The sequence below is a fragment of the Struthio camelus genome, chromosome 1 (assembly GCF_040807025.1).
Source record: "Struthio camelus isolate bStrCam1 chromosome 1, bStrCam1.hap1, whole genome shotgun sequence".
NCBI lineage: Eukaryota > Metazoa > Chordata > Aves > Struthioniformes > Struthionidae > Struthio > Struthio camelus.
In genome coordinates, this window is record NC_090942.1 from 23,767,966 (window position 1) to 23,788,455 (window position 20,490).

Consider the following 20,490-nt stretch of genomic DNA (forward strand, 5'->3'; position numbering starts at 1 on the left):
TGGAGCGCTGGCCCTGTGAGGGGAGGCTGAAGGAGCTGGGCTTGTTCAGTGTGGATCACGGATGGTTTTGCAGGAACAGATGGAAGCCCCCAGCAAAGACAGGGAGATATCTGAGAAAATGGAGCCAGGCTTTCCCCAGTTGCATATGGTGGGAGAGCAAGAGACCATGGGCTTAAATTGAAACAAGAGCAATTCAGACCAGATATAAGGAAAACCTTTTTCTGTATGAGGACAGTCAAGTGGAACAGGTCACCCAGAGCGGTGGTACAATCTCACTCTATCGTTGGGGTTTTTCAAGACCTAACTGGATAAAATCTTGAGCAACCTGGTCCAATCTCACAGCTGACCCTGATTTTAGCAGGAGGTTGGATGAGACCTCCTCAGATCCATTCCAACCTGAATTATCCTGTAAGTAGGAAACAAACATAAAGGAGGCAAAATCTTTTTTTAGAAAGCCCCAAATTGTTCAACTGCTTGAGTGAACTGATCTGGATTTTTGTACATTTATGTGGAAAACTTCAGTTCATAGCCTGTGACAAAACCCTTTTTAGACACTCAAAATGCTCACAAGACAGACAAGCTGTTTCCCTCTCAGCAGTAAAGCTGAGACACTGTTATAGAACAAAGTGGAGCAAAGAGTACAGCAGCTGTTCAGAAATTAAGAGAAGTTTTACCTCATTCTTTTCATGGATTGAGTCAATATATTGTCAAGGCTAGAGTTCAGATTTTAGCAGTAGGAATATGAGAACTCTTAGTACCTGTGCCTCACATTTTTCTTGAGTCTAGGTCTATATTGTCCTCGTAGACAGCCTGTATTCAGGCTGCCAACAAATGTCATCTACTGTTGTGGCAGATGATAATAGAGAAAAGATGTAGATATAGAGAAAAGGTCCTGGATCTCTACATGGAAGGGCACTGGCTTGTCTTCTTTGTATGATGTCACCATAGCAAGAGCAGATGGATACCTGAAGATTACCTGCTGTTCCAGATATGCCTTATGCAATTAACAGTATTTTGGAAGATGATGTAACTGTTGGGTTCACCCATTGTTCTCCTGGGTATTAATAGCCACGGAACACTAGTGTCTTTCAAAAATTAGTCATAAGCTCACCTTCATGTCAGTTCTGCAGTGCAGTTTAGACATATCTACTGCTACACACAAGTTCCTACCCCCGGTATTGCCCCAAGTTAGCACGTTAGGTTTTAATTCAAAATTGAAATTCTTGAGTGTTATGAATGACAAATGGAATTAATCTAGTAAAGGTGCAATATCACCTACAGATGACACTGTAGTTCCTAAAGGTGCAGATACAGGCACTGTCATCAGTGGTAATGTACCAATATAAGGACTGTGGTACCCTTTCCGAAGTACCATGTCAGGTGCTCCTCTAATACTGCATATTTCAGTGGGAGTCAGCAAAATTCTGCCTTACCATCAGAATCCTCCAGGTACTGAAGCTGAGAGACAGAAGCAGTTTAAAGCTTATTCAAGCGCTCACATAAAAATAAAATTTGTGCTAGCGGTCTAGGACATAAATATGTGTTTACTTGCTGAAAAAACAGAAGAGAGACTGTAGGTCATAGAGAACCGTTGGAGACAAATGGGAGCAGTTAGCTAAAACCCCCTGAAACCGTTCTGTGTTTTTCTTAATGAGTGCTGGTGTAAGTAAATAAACTGTTAATCAAATTGATCTCCTCCTCCTGGAGGTTGAGGACCATCAAGGTATGATGCATATCCAGGACCTCTGACAAGTAACAAGTTCAAATATTTTCTCCTCCAAAGGCAAAGCAGTTTCCATCACTGTCTGATGCAAGTCACAGTTCCATCAGAAGAGAAGGATTATGCCTATATTACCGCTTCAAGGGTTCCCAAATCCTGATGCGTACACTGCCCATGTTTTGGAGAATGCATTCCCCCATTTCATCCCTCACCCAGAAAAGTTCCCATGCAAAGGAAATCCAGGCATGCACTTCGGATGGGAGCTATAGCACTCATTCTGAAGAGATGTTAGTTTCAAAAGTGAGGCACCAGGACTCCATGGCATGATGTGACATTTTCAGAAAAATAAGTATTTGTGAAGCCAAAAGAATTGAGGCAGTTTTAGTCACAGTACAAACAGCTGTATTGAATCATGCTGTGGAATGGCAGGATTGGGCTTCAACAGAAGTATGGCTAGTCCTAAATGAGATAACTGATGATGTCCCATGACAGGCTGTTGCACCTGGTACAGGCTGCATACAGTCATAGAACCTACCGGTGCCTGCAAGAGCAATCATATGTGTGTTGGAGGCAGGAGGAACTAGCACTAGTCCTCTGGCCCTAAAGAGCGCTTGCCTGGTGCAGAACTTTTTTCAGGTTAAGAATATGCCACTACCTCTCTTTCTATGCATGACCCTTATTTGCTAGATGCAACTGCTTGGTGGGTGTGCAGATCAGCTGTATCTGGTAAATGGAACCATTGAGTGAAAAGGTGTCCTGGAATTGTAAAAAAAAAAATCTGTCAAACAGGTGTTAGGGAATCAAAAGGGTAGCTTAAGTTACAAAGCTATGCTACTGAGATAACTGGGTGGGAGGAATGAAGACATGTTTGTCCCACTTGTCTTTTTCTCTCCTCAGTAAATTTGAACCTGGGCAGATGTGAAATAATGGTGAGTTTTAACCAGGTCTGCTCTCTAGGAAGAAAAGAGTCCATAATCACAATGCGTTATAGCACATTGGTTATAGACATCAGATAAGCTTTTGCATAGCCTTAAGGAGGAGACAGACCTTCCCTTTCTTTTCTAATTTGGTGTACTAAGGGCATTTGACTAGATGATAGGTGCACAGACAGTGGGGGAAAAGAACTGCTGTTTTGCATATTTGTATTTTTCTGAGCTCAAAGAAACAATATCAAAGTGAAATTCAGGGCATGTATAGCCCCATAGCTAGAAACCAATAAAAATATTGTTGTTAGCCAGCACAAATGACGCTGGCCAGGTTCATAGAGCCATCATGAACCATTATGAAGGGACACTGAGACGTCTCAAAGCAAAGTTCTGATTGCTATGCTGCCTGGACTCTGCTGATTTGTTTTGGAGCACTATCTTCTTGCACTGTTTGTCATATTCTTTGCCATTCTTTATGTACATGAATTCTGTGGAGCAAGGACAGTTGCTCTGTGTTCAGTATTTGTGCACTTCCTAGTACAGAGACAGTGTGAATATGTTGCATTAGACATTTTGTGTTGCTGCTGTTCATATTAGACTTTTACGTATGATATCTTTTTCAATACCTAGCAATCCTCTTTGTTTATAGTTGGTGGGTAACCTGCATTTCAGCAGTAGTGTAGGTTATAGTCATGTATGACAAATACAAGGGAAAATTTGTGTTAGAGGCTTCTCTCTGTTTCTGTATTCCTGGTGCCTCAAACAGCTTATAAACTAATTGCTCAAATGCTGTTTCTTTCCCCTAGTTACCTATCTGTCCTTAATCTTCTCCCAGTTGTTGTCCCTGCCATAGGAAATTCCTGTCCCCTGCTTCTGCTTTGGGTGACCCAGGTTATGATTTTTGGCCTGGAACATAAGGCAGCATGAGGTATTTGAAAATTCCTATTTGAAAAGACTTATTTTCAAAAGTCCTATTTTGAAAGTCCTTTTGAAGAGGACTTTGGAAGGGATGTGGGTTAGATGCAGCATGGCACATATGGTGTATAGCATACAACATACATTATGCTATGCACTCTGAGCTTGGGCCTAATTCTACAATCCAGTTCAAGTTAGTGGGAGTTTTTTTTTCCTGCTTCAGAACTAGGTAGGGAATTCACAACAGGTTTCTATGAAGAATGAAATCTGACAGGAAAGGTTTACTGGAGCAATGTCATAATGAATTATGCAGCAATAAAAGTCAAAGCACCAAGGCAAATAAGCACTCAAATGGATCTTGTATAGATTAATAGTAAAGAGAGGAAAATGCTTTTACAGTGCACATATTCTTAAGTCCAATTTTGACCACTTACACTGCAGTTTATTTCTTCTTCTAAAAAGTGGGATAGAAAACTAATGAAAAAATATTTTTATTAGATTATATTTTTGGCCAATTCCCCACTTGAAACAGTTTAGTTTAAATTCATTGAGGTCAAAGCAGCAACCATCTGTGGATTCATCCTGCTGTCATTAAACTTATTCTGACTTAAGGAATGAACCTGAGAAACATTTCTAGACAGGGCTAGTACCTGAGTACAGTCATTGTAAGATTTCCTTTCACAAATTGCAGTTGAAATGCATGTAAGGGGCTAAAGGGACTTATCTGATTGTTTGTTTTTCTTTTTGTCATTCCATTTCAGCTGCTTCCTTGCTTGCTACATTGTTCCCATTAGCATAATGTATTGGTTGTGTTTGCACAGCTTTTTCTGCCGAAGGCTGCCCTGCAGTTGTGCAGCCATTGGGGTAACCAGCTGTTACTTATTTAAGCCTCCATCATTTTTATGACAGAATAACTTAATTATGCCCTGCTTGAAGATGCTAAATAAAATTATCTTTTGAACAAGCGTACCTCATTTAATATTTCTCTCTATCAGGTACTTGAACTCTGACGTTTAAGCCATATGCACTGAATAAATAAAAACATTTTAAAACTCATAGTAAGTTAATTATTACAGAATTAGAGGTTATTTTATAGTATTTCTAGAGCACAATTATTTCTTTAGTTGATGCATGATGCATATTTAAAGGCCTTCGGAAAACAGGGAGTAAAATGCAGTTACTGCTACAGCTACTGTAATAGTAGTTACAGCTACTACTACAGCATAATAAGCTGGCAGTTAAGGTTAACCATTTTATCCTATGCTTTGTAAATATGGGAAACAGATCTCCAATAAATGCTGATCATTTAAAAAAAGACAGAATTGTAATATATATAAATTTCAAATCTAGGCAACAAATAAGATTGCTTGCTACTCAGCAAGCCAATATTTTCTAGTTCTAAGAATGTCTCAGTTAACAGCAGTGGTCTCCTTGTGTTGCAGAATATCATTTAGTTTTTACTTTAAACCTGGAGTGTGAGTCATCAAACTCAAGCCATACTTTTTTTTTTTTTCCTGATGACATCTTTCTTCAGCTTGCTCTAAGTCATCTTTCTTCCCTTCCCTTTTTCATCACTAGACAATTATGCATATGAAAGTGACAATTTTGGTGTTGCCAACTGGCTTCTTGAGTTTTGAGTGTTCCAAAATGTCAGCTCCCATATTTTCAAATGGTTTATAATTGAAGATGTGCCAAACTACATGAATTTATTTTGAATAGATGCCCATCTGCCACATTAGCTAACTGATTTAGCCTTTGGACAAATACGATCTGCATTCAAAGTAGATATCTAAAGACTGAATTAATTAATAATAGATGCCTTATATAAAATATACTTTTGCTAAAAGTTATAAAAGTAAAAATGTAAAATGATTCTCTAAATTGTGCTGTTTCTTATCTAGCTGTATTGATCTAAGTAGTGCAAATCAGAATGCATTTGAACAAAGACAGTTATGATTGCTAAGTATTTGAAAGGAGTCTGAAAGTGATTTGTAGGCTAGAATGTAGTAGCCTAGTAGAATATAGTAGAAAATCTCTGTAAATCTTATAATAAATGAACAATTTTTATAAATAAAATTGGAACAAAGGTGAAATTCATGACTGTACAGAGTAGCCAACCGTAGCCTGGTAAGATTTTACCTTTACTAGTAAAAGGCCACATGTTGTGTTTTGACCTGACAATATGAGGTCTCTGAACCTACTCGGGTTTGTCTTGAGCTTGTGTTAGTTGTGATAGACAACTGTCTAGCATTCAGGTGACTGGTTGCCTAACCTGTTTCACCTTAGCTCTGTGAATATAGTATATAGTACATAGCAAAGATCTACCAAACCTGTGCAGTCAGTGAGTAACACACACTTACTTACTCTTAATTTTAATTGGGACTGGGAAAAGATATTGTGTGACTTTACTGAATAATTAATAGATGAAGATAGAGTGACTATACTGGGAACTCATTTAAGAAAGATCAAATAAACACACTATGTTAGAAAATTTATAAAGATTTATGAATTAGGCACAAGTGGGCCCAAGTATGCCCAAGACTGAGGAGGAAGAAACCCCCACCATCAACATCATACACCTTCTCCTGCTTGAGGACTCAGGATACTGGCAACTCCACATAAACTCCCCTTCCGTCTAGCCTTCTTCAAGGAGGCTGAATCTGATGTTTTTCAGAACCAAAGGAGCATTGAAAGGTTGAGTGTGCCGCTGGAGAGAAGGGACTGATGCTAGGAAGTTTATATACAACAATTTTAGCTAGATTATTAATGAGACTTTTCTGTTATAATTAAATAATTTGGACTGTAAGTGCTAGTATCATGGTAACTGGATTATTACTGCAGCTTTGATTAGAGCGGTACGACTTTAATTAGCCTAACAGTGGCTTCTTGGCTTGGCATTTTGCCTATGAGGAGATCTTGAATGTTACACAATATACCAAAAAAATCCTACTTCTGCATTATGTTGAAGATTCAATTACTGTGTAACATATGAACTACTTTTCAATAATCTCCTTCTTCAGGTTTTCCATGCAGGGAAGACGGAAGACTTTTTCTGGTATGGCTATTTAATATTGACATTGCTTTTACCAGTATTTGGTGATTTCTTAGCTTAGTTTTTCTAACTGTGAGTACTCACATGGAGTACAACTTGAGCTTTGAGGGCTCAGCATTCCTGAATATCAGGATCAATTTATACATTACAACAAACATAGTACAAATTGGTCTTTGATCAGTGATTGGCTACTCTGGCTTTGTCTCTAGTGAGGATAATGGGATAAATGAATCACAAGGCCTTGAGAAAACATAATACTATAATAATTTGGAGTGGTATGGTATAAAAGTAGGTTGTATGATAATGTGATATCTGACCTTTATTATGAGAAGAAAAAAGATTTCCTACTGATACTGCAAGTGATTTTGAAGATTTACAAGGCAGTACGTAGCATTTTCTATGAGACCTATGTCCTGAGATTTTAAGAATGGACCACAGTACAGAAGCAGACTTTAGTTTATTACTGTTTTAAGTAAAAAATTATAATAAATGTTGCAGATGAAATAAAGCTGAACCGTAACATTTTTTAATCTTCAAAAATGTTGTTCAGTCCCCAAAAGCAGAACCTTTGATAGTGCAACACTTGTTTCAAACTAATCTTCACCATCTTTGCTATAAAACGGTGTAACTTCAGATGCCAATGTACTATGATGTTATCTATAAAGCCACAGGCTAGGTCTGCAGATGTTACATGTCACCAGAAAGTTTCTTCAAATGTTTCTATTACAGAAAAGATAAAGTGTCTGAAATATGTATAGTGAAATAAAGGGGAGAGGGAGGAACAATCCCACGGAAGTAAAGCAGGCAAAAAAATCTATTTGCTAGAATTTTATGATAAAATTGACATTTGCTAAAAGTAATGACAACCAGCATCAATGTCCACTATGCTGAGAAGGTATTGTACTGGTATGGACATTGTTTCCTGTGTTGTCCTCTTAGGCTCCATCCAAACAAGTAAATATATGTTGCTAAGACTGTCCTCAGGCCATAAAAACAGTTGGCATGGTCTGGCTAGGTTGATGCTTTTAAAATCTCTTAGGTTTTCAGCTAGAGCAGAGAGGGCACATCTGTACTGCCTAATGAGAATAGTCCCAAACTATGGGCAAACTCCTGAGAACTGCCTGGGAGAGCGTGTTGACCCATGCCCAGGCCCACTCATACTGGGAGTGCTCTCAATTTATGGTATAGGTGATTACAGGTGATTGTGCAGGCAATAAAGTTCTAGTGCCCAGGTTTATATCTTAACATTGTTTAATATACTACTATAGATGTAGTGCTAGAGTATTATATTTACATTGTTTCCCAGAACCAAGAACCGTAGAGGTCAACTATCATTGGTTTTGTGCATCATGTTTTGTTAGGAAGTGAAATGAGGAGATATGCGGTGTTGGACAATCATTATTCATCCAGTAAAGTTGTTCCCAAATGAAAGGACAGGATAGTGAAGCTTGGTGAAGTGAGTATTCAAAACCCGGTTCCAGGACTTGTCTTGTTTGGGATAGAGCAGTCCTACTGTACCTCTGTGGTAAAACTAGCTATTGAGGAGTCCCTAGAAAGTGTTTAGATGAACTAAGGTTAATTTTAGGTATGTGGTGAAAATATACTTTGGAGGAAAATTCTGTAAGTTAAGGACTTAGATTATTTGTGATCTATAACCTTTGTAATGTGCAACTGTGGAAAATAAAATTTGTTGACAAATCTGTATTTGCTTTCCTGAAAATAGTAGATACAATGCTAAAAAGCCATGTGGTAAAGCCATTCCTTTCTCTGCATAAAATAATTTAGAGATAGAAGGGGAATACCTACAAATATTGTAGGAAAGGTCAAAATCAAACTTGAAGTGGAAAACACCTGAACAGTGAAACCATTACCATAATTCAGTTTCTGACGTGTGGCTATATATGAATTCCACTGAGACTACAGGATTTCGTAACTGCTCAAGAATCCAGGCTTTTATGGAAGTTCATACTTTTCAAAGCTGACATACATTCAATTTGAAGTCTATCATTAGTTCTCCCATTTCTCTTAAAATTTGTGAAAGCAACGGAAACGTATAGGTAAAAAGAAAGAGGATTTGTTTTCCCAATTTCCTCTTCAGTGTTCAGAATCATAGCCTACATTTACTGCTTGAGCTAATAAGCAAATGAGTGTGGTACTTTCATGTTACTGAAAAGACTTTGACTTTTTCTCTCAAAGTCTTATTTTTATGGGTAGTTTTGTAAGGAATATTTTTTAAAGTTAAAAACAATACGTATATTCACTAGTTTCCCATGTTTTCTAACTGATCGATGATTGGAAGAAAACTCATTCTGTGAAGTGTATCTTATATTTGGCAAATAAACGTTTTATGTCAACAAGCAAAACAAGGACAACTTACTTGCACCTGTAATATTTTTCTTCAAGAAACGGTGAATTTTCTTCTCACAGGCCCAGGTATAGAAGTGTGTTGTGCAATGAAAACAATAAAACCCCAGAGGTGCAAGCTTGTGTTTGTAGGGGTGGAGGTTCTGCAGAAAAGTAAGAATCTTTTTAGTTGGCTATTTTAACTAGGACCACTGCAGGCATTGCAACCTCCTTGTCTTCAGTTCCCTGGTTTCTAACATATTTACTTGCAGCCAGCCTTTTCTCTATTGTTTCTTTGTATGAAATCCATTCCGCGGTGTTTCTTTCTGGTCTGTGAACATGACTGTGACACCTCAGGTTGCATCATTCCATCAGCTGTTTAGCAAGCAGCAACACACAGAAAAACAGTTGTAATGTACATGTGCATGACTTTAAAAGGACAAAGTTTTTCTAAGTACTTTAGATTCTGCAGATGAGGATGGATGGCTATGAACGCTTTCAGTGTTTTACTAAACTGAAAAGACTCCTGCTCTCCCCTCCATGAACCCAGAGGGACTGTTCTGCTGTCTTCCCAAATCTGTGGGAAGTATGCAGATAGATGGCACGTATCTTTATTGCATCATGTGTCATTTTACTTCTGTCTATAAATGGTCTGATAAAGTCTTCCAAGAGCTGGCAATGAGGACAAGGGCAGGGGGAGGGAAGGAGAGGAGAAAGCCATTCTGGGAAGGGGAGGTTTTTGCAGTTCTGGCCCTAAAAAATGAACTTAGCAGAAGGAGCCGAGAAGATTCACAGAAGGGAGAGGAGCTAGTGGCATAAAGTATTTGATAACAAGGGTGAGGGAAAAATGAAACCATAATTCCATCTTCCACAATGATGCATACTCTGTTGCCAGCAGTGTGGGACAAACTGTAGAGTGGCTACCCTGGTATATCTGTCCCAGTAGTGTAGTTCAGACTCTACTATTACATACTAGGCTTCTTCAGTCTAAGCAGAAAGGCAATCCTAAAGGGCAAACCATACAGAATTAGTCAATAGGAGACCTTAGATCATCTGTGTGGTTTTAAACTCCCCCTTATTTTTGGAGGGTTAGCAGCTGACTTGGAACTGCATTAGGTACCTCTGTCAACTTGAGATGTGAGTTCGGAGCCTTCTTCCGTGGCTAAGCACTTGATTGACTATTGTAATTGTCAATCTTTGGTGTTAGAACTGCTAACAGTTAGAAAACTCACACCATAGTGGAAAACTTAGATTCAGTTCACTCAAGAAATTACAATAGCCACCATCTCCCACGTCTCTGGGGTATACTGATGAAGTCAGGTTAGGGAACAGGCTGAGTGGGAGATACCCTCTATTTGATCTGTTAAAACTGAGTAGAAAGGAAAAATAAATAGGATGAGAAAAACAGCAAGTCTGGAGGGAGTCTGAATGTAATCCTATCCATGGGAGTAGGAGAGAATTCAAACCAAGGAAGCCATCTGGACAAAAGTTGTGACATTACCACTATTTTTTTTTTTTCTCTAATAGAAGAGATTGCCGTGTGTTGAACTCAAGGTATGCTGTGTGCATGACACTGCCTCTGCATGCACCAAGCTGATGGGATCCCACTGGGGACTTGAGGGATATTTACAATTCTAAGCAGTGAAGCCTAGCTGAGAGGTAGTCACTCAGCTCCCTGCATTGGGGCACTTTTGTGTACACAGCTGCTTAGATGCATAGAAAATTTCCAGGTTACCAAGGAGGCACTAATTAAGTTTTAAGTACTTCCAAATTTAGTAAGCCATGAGAGTATGTATTGTTTTTTAAATCTGATTTTGGGTGCCAGAATTTTTCCTACACACATTTTAGGTCACATTTTAGGTTTCAGAGTAGAAAGAAGGGAATAGACAGCCCTAGAAGCCCTGAGAGAAGATAGAAAATCCTTAAATAGCCATACAGCCATTATCTATTTTACCTGCTGAGGCAGTTAGCAGTTATGTTACCAAGCGTGCAGGATTCTTCTGATGAGGAAAGGGTCCAGGTCATTTGTGAGACAGGCAGATGATGTGTCCGAGTGGGGACACAGGGTCTACCGACATTATTTACAAGGGACGCTTTCTGCTGTGAGAGATCCTTTGTCACTTAGGGAGGCAGAAAATGGTCCTGTATCAGTTCTGAGGTGCAGGGAATGGAGAAAGTAAGGTATTTAGGTCTCAAGTTTTTCCCATAGTGCAAAGGGAAGCAAGTTTTTTTTTCCTGTGATACTGTGAATTTAGCTTTCCATCTGATATCTTCTGACTGCCAAGAACAAGGAGAATAGATATAGCAGTCTTTGTTATATCTGGGAAAGGCTTTATTGGACAAAAGGCTGTAGTTCAGAAGGGATTTTAGTGTGAGGAGTGCTGAAATTCATTTCTGTGTAACCATGAATTGTTGAGAAAAGGGGACCTTTATGCTCCTATAACTTAGAGTGAGCTACCACTGAGAGAGACATGAAAAATTATTCAGACCTCATATCTTATTAAACTGAACTACTTTTGTTGCTACTTGATTTTATAGAGCAGCTAATTCTGTAAAACTTATAGGCAGTTATGCTCCCAGAATAATAAAAGTACCCAGAACGCACAGCAATAAAAAGCCACTGCCCTTTTGTCAGGGATAAAACAGAAGAAAAGAGTCGGACAAAAGTCAAAGCAAGAGTATGGCATCATGATGCTTGCAGGACTTGTGCTTCATCAGCATGCAGGAAGGGGAATTCCAAAGCTGAGAAGACATTAACAGGAGACGTTCCTGTCCTATATACACGCTCTCAGACTGGATTTGTACAGTCATTGGCATTGCCTTCACGCTCTCGAAATTGACCATTCAAAAAAAAAAGAAAACAAAGTGGAAAAAAGAGTTCAGACCAAGAGAGTGTAGTGATTGCAGGGACTGACAGTTGGTCTCCAGCTGAGTTTACAATTGCATGGAAGTATATGGAGTCAGGTTCATGTACGCATACAGAACATGCACATGTGAGTATGTACATTCAAAGCCTTCATCTCAAAGACTGCAAAATTTCTTCCATCCTTCCGTAGAGGAAGCCATTAGAGCTGAAAAACCTACCTATTAATATAGTTGTGTGAGGTTACCATTAAACGTCAAGCTCTGCTTTCAGGAACACCACTGTCAATTCAGAGATCGAAAGGAATTAAGTTATTTCACTGATGTGAGAAAAGACTGTATTGTATGCTTTTTCTAAAATATTATATTGATGTATCATTGAAACGAAGGAATGTGTTGCCTCTGCCACTTTCCTTAGCGCGATGGGAAATCTTGATTGTCTCGTCTGTTGCATGCACATAGCTAGCAACATGCATGTCCGTGAAAACAGGTTCAACTTCTTACAAACTTTGAAGCATGGCCAGGCTTTTTTAAGGAGTAGATTGGGGTATTCCTTGGTTTACAGTAAGATTTGGTAGGTTTTGTGTGCAGTTATATTGTTTCTCTGCAGAATGATTCAGAGTGAGAGTTCACACTATGGAAATACATTTGTCACATTTCTCACCTAACAGTGCTTTAAGTGAGAGCATAGTTTGTGATCTCTAAGGAAAAACTATCTAATGGAAAAACTTTGTTTGTAAGTTGTGTAAGTTGAAATACATTCAAAAATGTGCAACTGTTAAGAGTGACTGCACACTGACTTATTCCATTTCTACTTTTCTGCCACAGGCTAAGTTATCCAAGAGCACTTACCAGCAGTAAAAACAGTTGATCTAAAGTTGACATTCTTGACAGAGACTCAGTACCTTATCTTCAGGTTAATGTGATAGTATTGACTAGTGCTTAAAATCATGCCTGATTACAATCAGGTGAATCCTCTGCCAAGAAAGTGAACAGATTTTATTCTGTCTCAGGGAATGGATGGAGTCAGTATCTTTTAGAAACGTTATTATTGAGAGAATTCTTATTTATTTGAGTAAACCATGCAGAATTGTAACTAAAAGTGTTGTCTCATATACCCTTAGGAGAAATAAATGTTGAACAGAAATACAGTAACTATTTTTAATGTGCTATCAGACTACTTCTCCAAATGAAAAAATAACTCTTCTTTCTGCTCTTCTCACCATGCAGTGATCGTTGTTGTTTCCTTTTATGGGACTATGGAAGATCAGAATTGCTATTTTCAATAGATGATAGTGAACAGTAGACAAACTCACTCTGCAATGACAGCTATTTCCTGTGTCTCTAGAGGGAATTGAGGTCCATTTTAATCTGTTTTCCTGCTTCCCCGATTTTTCGATTTCCTATTTATAAGGAAAGTAGCATATTAACATACCTATTATGTGCCACAGAGCACTGTGACTAGAATTCAGCAGTAATGCGGAAACGATAAAAACAAAACCAACAACGTCAAAAAAATAAAACCCCCAAACCCCTCCAACAAACCCGATGGTATTCAAGCTTCACTATGGGGAGACTCATTTTCTTGTATGCTTGAAATGCAGATGGTATATCAAAGATTTCTCATCAGATTATGCATTATGCCTTGTTGCCAGTTGATCCATGCTGCACACACTGCTGAATTACCAAATCACGTATTGTTGTACAGCTTTCTGTGTATTAAAATAGATGATACAAGGCTAACCTTATTGTCAGTGCTTTTATTTTGTCCCTATACAGGCATATTTGTTTATCATCTGAAAATGCAGTTGCTACAGCAGCCTGATTATGTTTATGGGAATGAATATGCATTATGCATATGCATTATGTGTTTCTACCACCTACTCTTCATGTTAAAAAAAACCAACAACATAAAGAAGCCACGTTTGTCTATAGTTAAAGACAACTTAAGTGAAAGATCCTTCTAATGTATGTACAGAAAAAAAAAAAAAGAATGTGTATTGGCACTGATTTTTATGTTGTTTCTGTCTCTTCTCAGATGTACATCCAGACAACAACGCTTACTGTCTCCATGAGTTTAAGTGCTTCTGTGTCTCTGGGCATGCTCTACATGCCCAAGGTTTATATTATCATTTTTCATCCAGAGCAGAATGTTCAAAAAAGGAAGAGGAGCTTCAAGGCTGTAGTGACAGCTGCCACAATGCAAAGCAAACTGATCCAGAAAGGAAATGACAGACCAAATGGCGAGGTCAAAACTGAACTATGTGAAAGTCTTGAAACCAACAGTAAGTCATCTGTAGACTTTCCCATGGTCAAGAGTGGCAGCACTTCCTAATAGATGTACGTTCACTTGAATGCACTTTCCTTTAATAATAAACTTTATTCTTTTTTTTGGTTGTTTTGCATGAATCCAGAGATGTGTCAGAGTTCATGTACTGATAATTCAGGAATGCCTAGATTTGTTTCAAACAAACTATTTTTATGGGTGTCAGGAGGCTAGTTAAAAAAAAAGCACAAACAGAATTTGGAAAGCCACATATTTTTAAAATGATCTGTTTTAGCTAGTGCTAATTTGATGTGCTGTGCATTGCTGTGCCATTTGCGATATGTCCTGAAAGTTCCTGAGGTGTATCTGTGGTCATCACTGTATATTCAAAACTGAAAGGCTATTGAAAAAAATACAATGAAAACAGTTAATATTGTTTTTTACTTTAGAGTTAGATAGATAGAGAAGTGAAAATTAGTCCTTCACTTTTCTACATTGAGTTAATTTAACTTGCTCATCTATCCCAATTCATGATTGGTACTATTACTTCCCAGAATAATGCTTCTCATCCAAGTCTTTGTTGTAGTCTTGTTCATCTTAATCATTAAATAGCTTAATCATTATATGTTCTTGTTTGTCATGGGTTAGTAACGGGAAGAAGTCCTTTCCTACGTCAGGAAAATTTCTTGAATTTTGGCACATCTCTACATTGCTCTGGTATGGAAGTGGTTATAGCTTCCATTCCACTGCATGACATACAGTCTTGTAAACTGGACTTCAGAACTAAAATATAGATATATTTATATTTGAAGAGATCCAGTAACTTTACCCCCAGGTTAGAAGTCACAGAGAATTTGTTTCTGTCAAGGAGTTGGTTCCATGGGGTGGACAGCTGCTGTTACAGTTAAAGACTAATTTTTCAGTCATTGCACTGAAAATGAGTTTTATCAATTTTCATTACTTTTTTAGGATGTTAACAGGAAATAATGCCATTTCGCTTGTGCATATTCAGACAAGTCAGCACCACGTTTGCATTAAAATATTGTACTTCTTTCATTAAAATGCAACCCCCCCACTGAATTCAATCAGAGTTTGCCAGACTTAGGACTAAGTAAAAATAGTCCATAGGTTTACCATAGCATAGTTGCTGATGCATGGAGGATACTGAGTGCAAAGAAATCAACTTGCAAAATTTGTGACCCTTCAAAATGTGTAAATCTGCCAGTCTGAGCTATGGGTTTCTACAGCTTCAGATTAACATGCATAACAGTAGACAGAATGAGAAAGGCGATGAAGTTCCTTGTAGATCAAAAAAAAAACGGAAATATGAAGAACTCAATACTTTCACAAATCTTCAGAAGCCACAAAAAAAAAAAAAAAAAAGCAGAAGGAAAAGAGAGCTGGCTTCTGCTGAGTTTGCAAAATGATTGGCTTCTGGGGAAAGGTCAAAGGAGAGCTTCCACGGTAGGAGGAAGAAGAGAGTAAGAGAGTCTTGTGTATCTGATGTTTATCTTCTGTAGCTAATTAAGAAATGCTGTGTCTGGGATTCTTTAAACTGATTATGTAAAATTCATGGGAACAGCTGCTCTTGGAAGCAGGTCTGTTTCTCCAGTAGTGTAATGTACACAGGGTAATGCTTATTTACTGTGCTCTAAGCTTGTTTTTTACAGTAGCCAATCTGTATAATCCTAAACTCACTAGGAGTATATCCTGATGTGGCTTTGATCCATGCATGAGAATGCTCCATAAGCAAAAATTCAGAGTCAAGTTATTTGTAATTCAAGGGGTTGACTCTGTATGATTGACCTCTTGGCCTAAAGATGGGTTTTGCACTTTCCAAAAAGCATTCTTTATCCACTGTATTTGAACAGCTTCCCTCTTTTCTGCCAGAACAGTTATTTCAAAAAAACTTTTGGAGGTTCCTGTGAATTCTCAGTGCACATGCAAAATAAATGGTTTTCCCTAGGTCAGTAATAACAGCTCCTCAACATTGCAAACTTTCTTCTTGTACTGACACCTTGCAAGGCAGATGTTTCTTGTCAGTGATAGCATACGAAACCGATCTAGAAAAATCAGGCTGTTCCTAGTATTCTAGAAGTGGATAGTAAATGTTTCCTCTCACTTCCCAAGCATAAACAGTGGTTATGATAATGGTGCTAAGTGAGAAATTAGATGCGACAGGTAATTCCTTTAGCTTTCAGTCTCAAGAGAACTCTGCTCTCTCTAGTTCATTCTCTTGCATGTAGCTACTTCCCTTTCGTTTTGTCTGCCACAGGAATATAGGCCTCTCTTATGTGGAAAAATGTATATGATGTTCTGTGGAAAACATTGTATCTGGGAAACAGTATGAAGAAAAAAAATCCATATGCAATTGCAGAGGGCATAGCAGTGACAACGACTTTAAATGTATATAGGTCAGCCCACAGAAACATTTCTAAATTACTTTAGATCCTCTTTCATGTTATTCTTTTCTTTTTGTCTCATTCCAACATCAATGTAGTAACTGGAGCTAGAAAGAGTGTTCCTTCCAGAAATGTTTTGAGCCAAGTTTGTTACTTTTTACAGCCATCTGAGCTTGCCAAATGCTGTTCATATTATTACTATGAAATGCTAGCAGTCTTAAAGACCGGGACACCAGCTGCTAAAGCTTTCAGACCCTCAAACAGGAACTCTAGGGTTATTGCAGTGAACTGTAAAGACACTTGCAATATTTTTCAAGTGAAAAAGTGTTTGGAGATGATGGAGATTTATCACATTTTAAACTAACAACTACACTGGCTTTCTCTGCTATCCTTTTTTAAAGTCATGACATTCAGAATAAACTACGATAGTATCTGTTTCTTGATCAGTCCCAGATTAGACCTGTCAAAACTATTTAGGCATCAGGCATACAACCAAGTTATAGAAAGTAATAAGTTACTCTAAATCAGCTGAGATGTAGTAACTATTTATTTGTGTGCTTTGAGCGTCTTGCAAATGTCCTCGCATAAATCAGTATACTGAGTTATGAAAAATCCGATTATATTATATTGCTGTGGGCTAAAAACATACACATTAAAAGTTATCATAGAACTCAGCTGATACAGGGTAATGTGTTAAGCTAGCTTAACTTTATCACATATCTGAGCCTGTATTTGGAATGAGGGAAAAAAGGAGGCTCTGTTCTCTCCATCCTTTTGTTCCCAAATGTGCAGAATTTGCAGATGTGTATTTATTTGTTATTTCTTAACTGGGCACAAAATCCTTTTGTTTTCTAAGGAACTTTGTGCCATTTCAGCAGTCCTGCATTACTCTCACAAGGCACTTAAAGGACCAAAGGAAAAATAGAAACCTCTTAAAAAATCCAGCTGTGGGAGCATGGGAGAGTTCAGACAGGAGCCGTACATGCCAGCTGAAAGATCTGAAAGATGCAAATGAGGCTATATTTGCTTCAAGTGTCCCAATACATTCAAATAAAGCTATTTCATGTCAGTACTGGAATACCATGATCGCTCAGCAGATTTATGCGAAAGACTTAGTGTGCTAAGAGCAATCATTTCATGAATTAGCTCTTACAGACACAAAATGTTTGAGCTTCCTAGGCAGGTGACAGTAAGAAATATTCTGATTTGCAGCTTCCTTTTGATTATGCATTCTTAGAGAAAAAAGTCTAGTGATATGTGAATTATAGTCGTCTGGTTCTGTTGTGTCTTCCCAAATGGCAACTGCGAGATTAAAATAAAATTCCTCAGAAACAATTCCTTGGAAACCTGAAGAAAATATGAAGATGAAACAAGCAGCAAACTTAATTATTTATACTACCTAATATTATTTTGCAGCAACTTTAGTGAGAAGAAGTACAGGAGAGAGAAACAGTCGTTTCCTAGTTTCTGTAAGTCTGTTCTTCCAAAATCATCACCAGATTGTTGGGTTGGATTTAGGAGATAGTATGAAGAATCCTTTTCTTATCTCAGCTGTTCTTGCTGTTCTTACCAGATTCTATATAGAAAAAAAAAATCCAGGAAGGAAGACAGATATAAGAATAGAATACAGATCTTTGAATCTACAGACCAGACTATTTTTGTGCCATCAATTTATTTTCCTCCTGCCAGCTGCAGTCCTCCCTGTCATAAGCAGAACATGACTGTCACAGATGGAAGATAAGATGTATATGGAAAGCCAAATTTTAAATTATGCATTGTGGCATAGACCTTATTTTAGAAACAAAAGAGAGACTTAATCCCCCAGTAGTCTGATCTGCCTTATGCTCATCTAGCTTAGCATCAAGCAGTTCTTGCCTGTGTAATTCTTCCTCTTCCCACCACTATATGAATCGAGCAGTGGAGACTTGGGCCATATTTTATGATGCAAAGAGATAAGCTATACAGGCTAGAAGTCGCTACAAGCCGCTATGCAAGATTCACAGTTCATTTTTACAGTGGTAAAGGAGTTTAACCTTCATATTCTGAATCCGTGGTATCAGCTTTGCTGAAAGGGAAGAAATGATCAGTTAACCATCAACCTGAGGATGTCACAATGGCATGGCAGCTCTAAAATACAGCCGAGGCTTCTCTTAAGCATTTGCAGTGGCTTACTTAAATGCAGATACTTTGTGTCCCAAAGCTCACCAGCAAACACATGCCCTAGGCACCAGCTAACCAGTTATACTGATTTTGAGAGACGTTTCCCACTTTAGACTTTCTTACCTTCAAGGAGCAGGAAATGTGTATAACCTTCTCCTGGATGGACAGCCCATGACTACCTGCAAAGTTGTCTTTACCCAATAAAAAAATGAAAACCTCAAGCTCTAGCCTTAAAAAACTCTAGGAAGAATCAGCTAAAATAATATCAGGAAAAAAATGTAGAAATCCTGTTACAGACTTTTTAAAACCAACAGCAAAACACACGTAGCTGCTAACAAACCTTGCAGTTACTTACAGAAGAAAGAATGAAACTATTGTAGAAAAAGTTATGATTGTTTTTGTCAGGATCTTCCTTCTCCACTCTTGTGCTCCCCCTCTCTTGACCTCTGCTTCCTCAGACCATAAACAAAAAGTTATAACCCAAACACAGAACTGGAGATCCAACTAAGCTCACCACTTAAGCACACGCTTAAACTTTCTTACCTAATTCGATGAACATGGGCCATGATGTTTGGAAATGTAGTTGAATACTGACTGACTTCAAATACTGAATTTGTTTCTTTTCTCTAGCTTCTAAAAATCCTGAATTTTGTTTTTTGTTATTGTTTGGTCTCTTTTGGTTTACAGCCTCCTCTACTAAGACAACTTATGTCAGTTACAGCAATCAGGCAAACTGAGCAGGGATGAAACTCACTGGACGACCTGCAGGATGGGATATTACAAACCAAGACTTTACCACTACGAGAATTCAGTCTTGGAAATATCAGTAGACCACATTCAAATCAATAGTCAGTCTCCTAAAGGACAAGGATTAAACAAGATGCAAAAGGTAAAAAGAGACAGGAGAAGGAAAATCCCAGGTTTATCACCTAGAGACCAAGTGTCAAACTTTTGAACTGTTCACTCACGAAAGGAAGTAAATCACAAAAGGAAAACAAATGTTAGCTTGTGAAAAAAAAAATACTGTTGAAATAAACCATGTCTGATGTTATATTTGTAAGTACTTTTTTGTGATTGTGACAATTTCCTTTCCTGTCCTACATTGTTCAACTTGTATAAGAAAATGAGTTTATTTCTTGTGATGGCTGACTGAATTAAGTCCTGGGTTATGCTAAAATAAATGCAATGGTCAACGCATGCTAATTTTTATACAAAATAATTTATTTCTAATAATAAAGGAATGTTTTGCAAATGTTGAGACTTGTTTTGTTGCAGTTTTAAGGAAAAAAAGTCCTTATCCTGTTGTCTGTTGTTTGTTTAGACTGTGCAGTAAAGGTGGGTGTACAAATAAAATAATAATCTTGGCTTCAGAAGAATGCAGTGTAAACTATAAGCATGTGTGCGTGTGTGTGTGTATGTGTGTATATGTGTGCACGCATGTGTGTATGCATGTGCATGCCTCCACGGATGTGCGTGTGTGTGTTTTCAGCAGTGTGTTAATTTATTTTGTTCAAAATTTTGTGACTATAATATACTTTATAATGACAGGATTTCTTTCACCCTCAGAGTAAGTGCATTTTATATGTTTGTAAAGCAAAGGAGTCCTGATGATTAGTATTTTGTATAATCATATTATATTTTGGAACCTCCATCAATCCTTTTCATTTCTGGAACTTACAATGTATAAGACTATGTGACAGCTAGGCTGGATCAGGTGAAAAATCTGTTCAGCTTAGTATCCTGTCTCTGACAGGGGAATGTAGTAGATGCTTATCTCAATAAAGGTGACTGAAATAACAGGAGAGAAATCAATGGAAAATTTGGAAAGTAGTAACCTAATGAGT

The 20,490-nt window shown here is 37.9% G+C and overlaps 1 protein-coding gene across 4 annotated transcripts in view; it reads left to right on the top strand.

Annotated features, from left to right (window-relative positions):
- Window positions 1-19,843, top strand: part of GRM8 (glutamate metabotropic receptor 8) — a 345,111-nt gene extending 325,268 nt beyond the window's left edge. For 2 of the 4 annotated variants that reach the window (XM_009686395.2, XM_068931743.1), the window contains exons 10-11: window positions 13,857-14,158; window positions 19,334-19,843. In XM_009686395.2, the coding sequence (XP_009684690.1) occupies window positions 13,857-14,153 (297 nt within the window). In that variant the 3' untranslated portion in view covers window positions 14,154-14,158; window positions 19,334-19,843. The remainder of the gene's footprint in view (window positions 1-13,856; window positions 14,159-19,333) is intronic. The other 2 variants (XM_009686397.2, XM_068931757.1) reach the window with 2 other exon arrangements.
- Window positions 19,844-20,490: the final 647 nt, after the last annotated feature.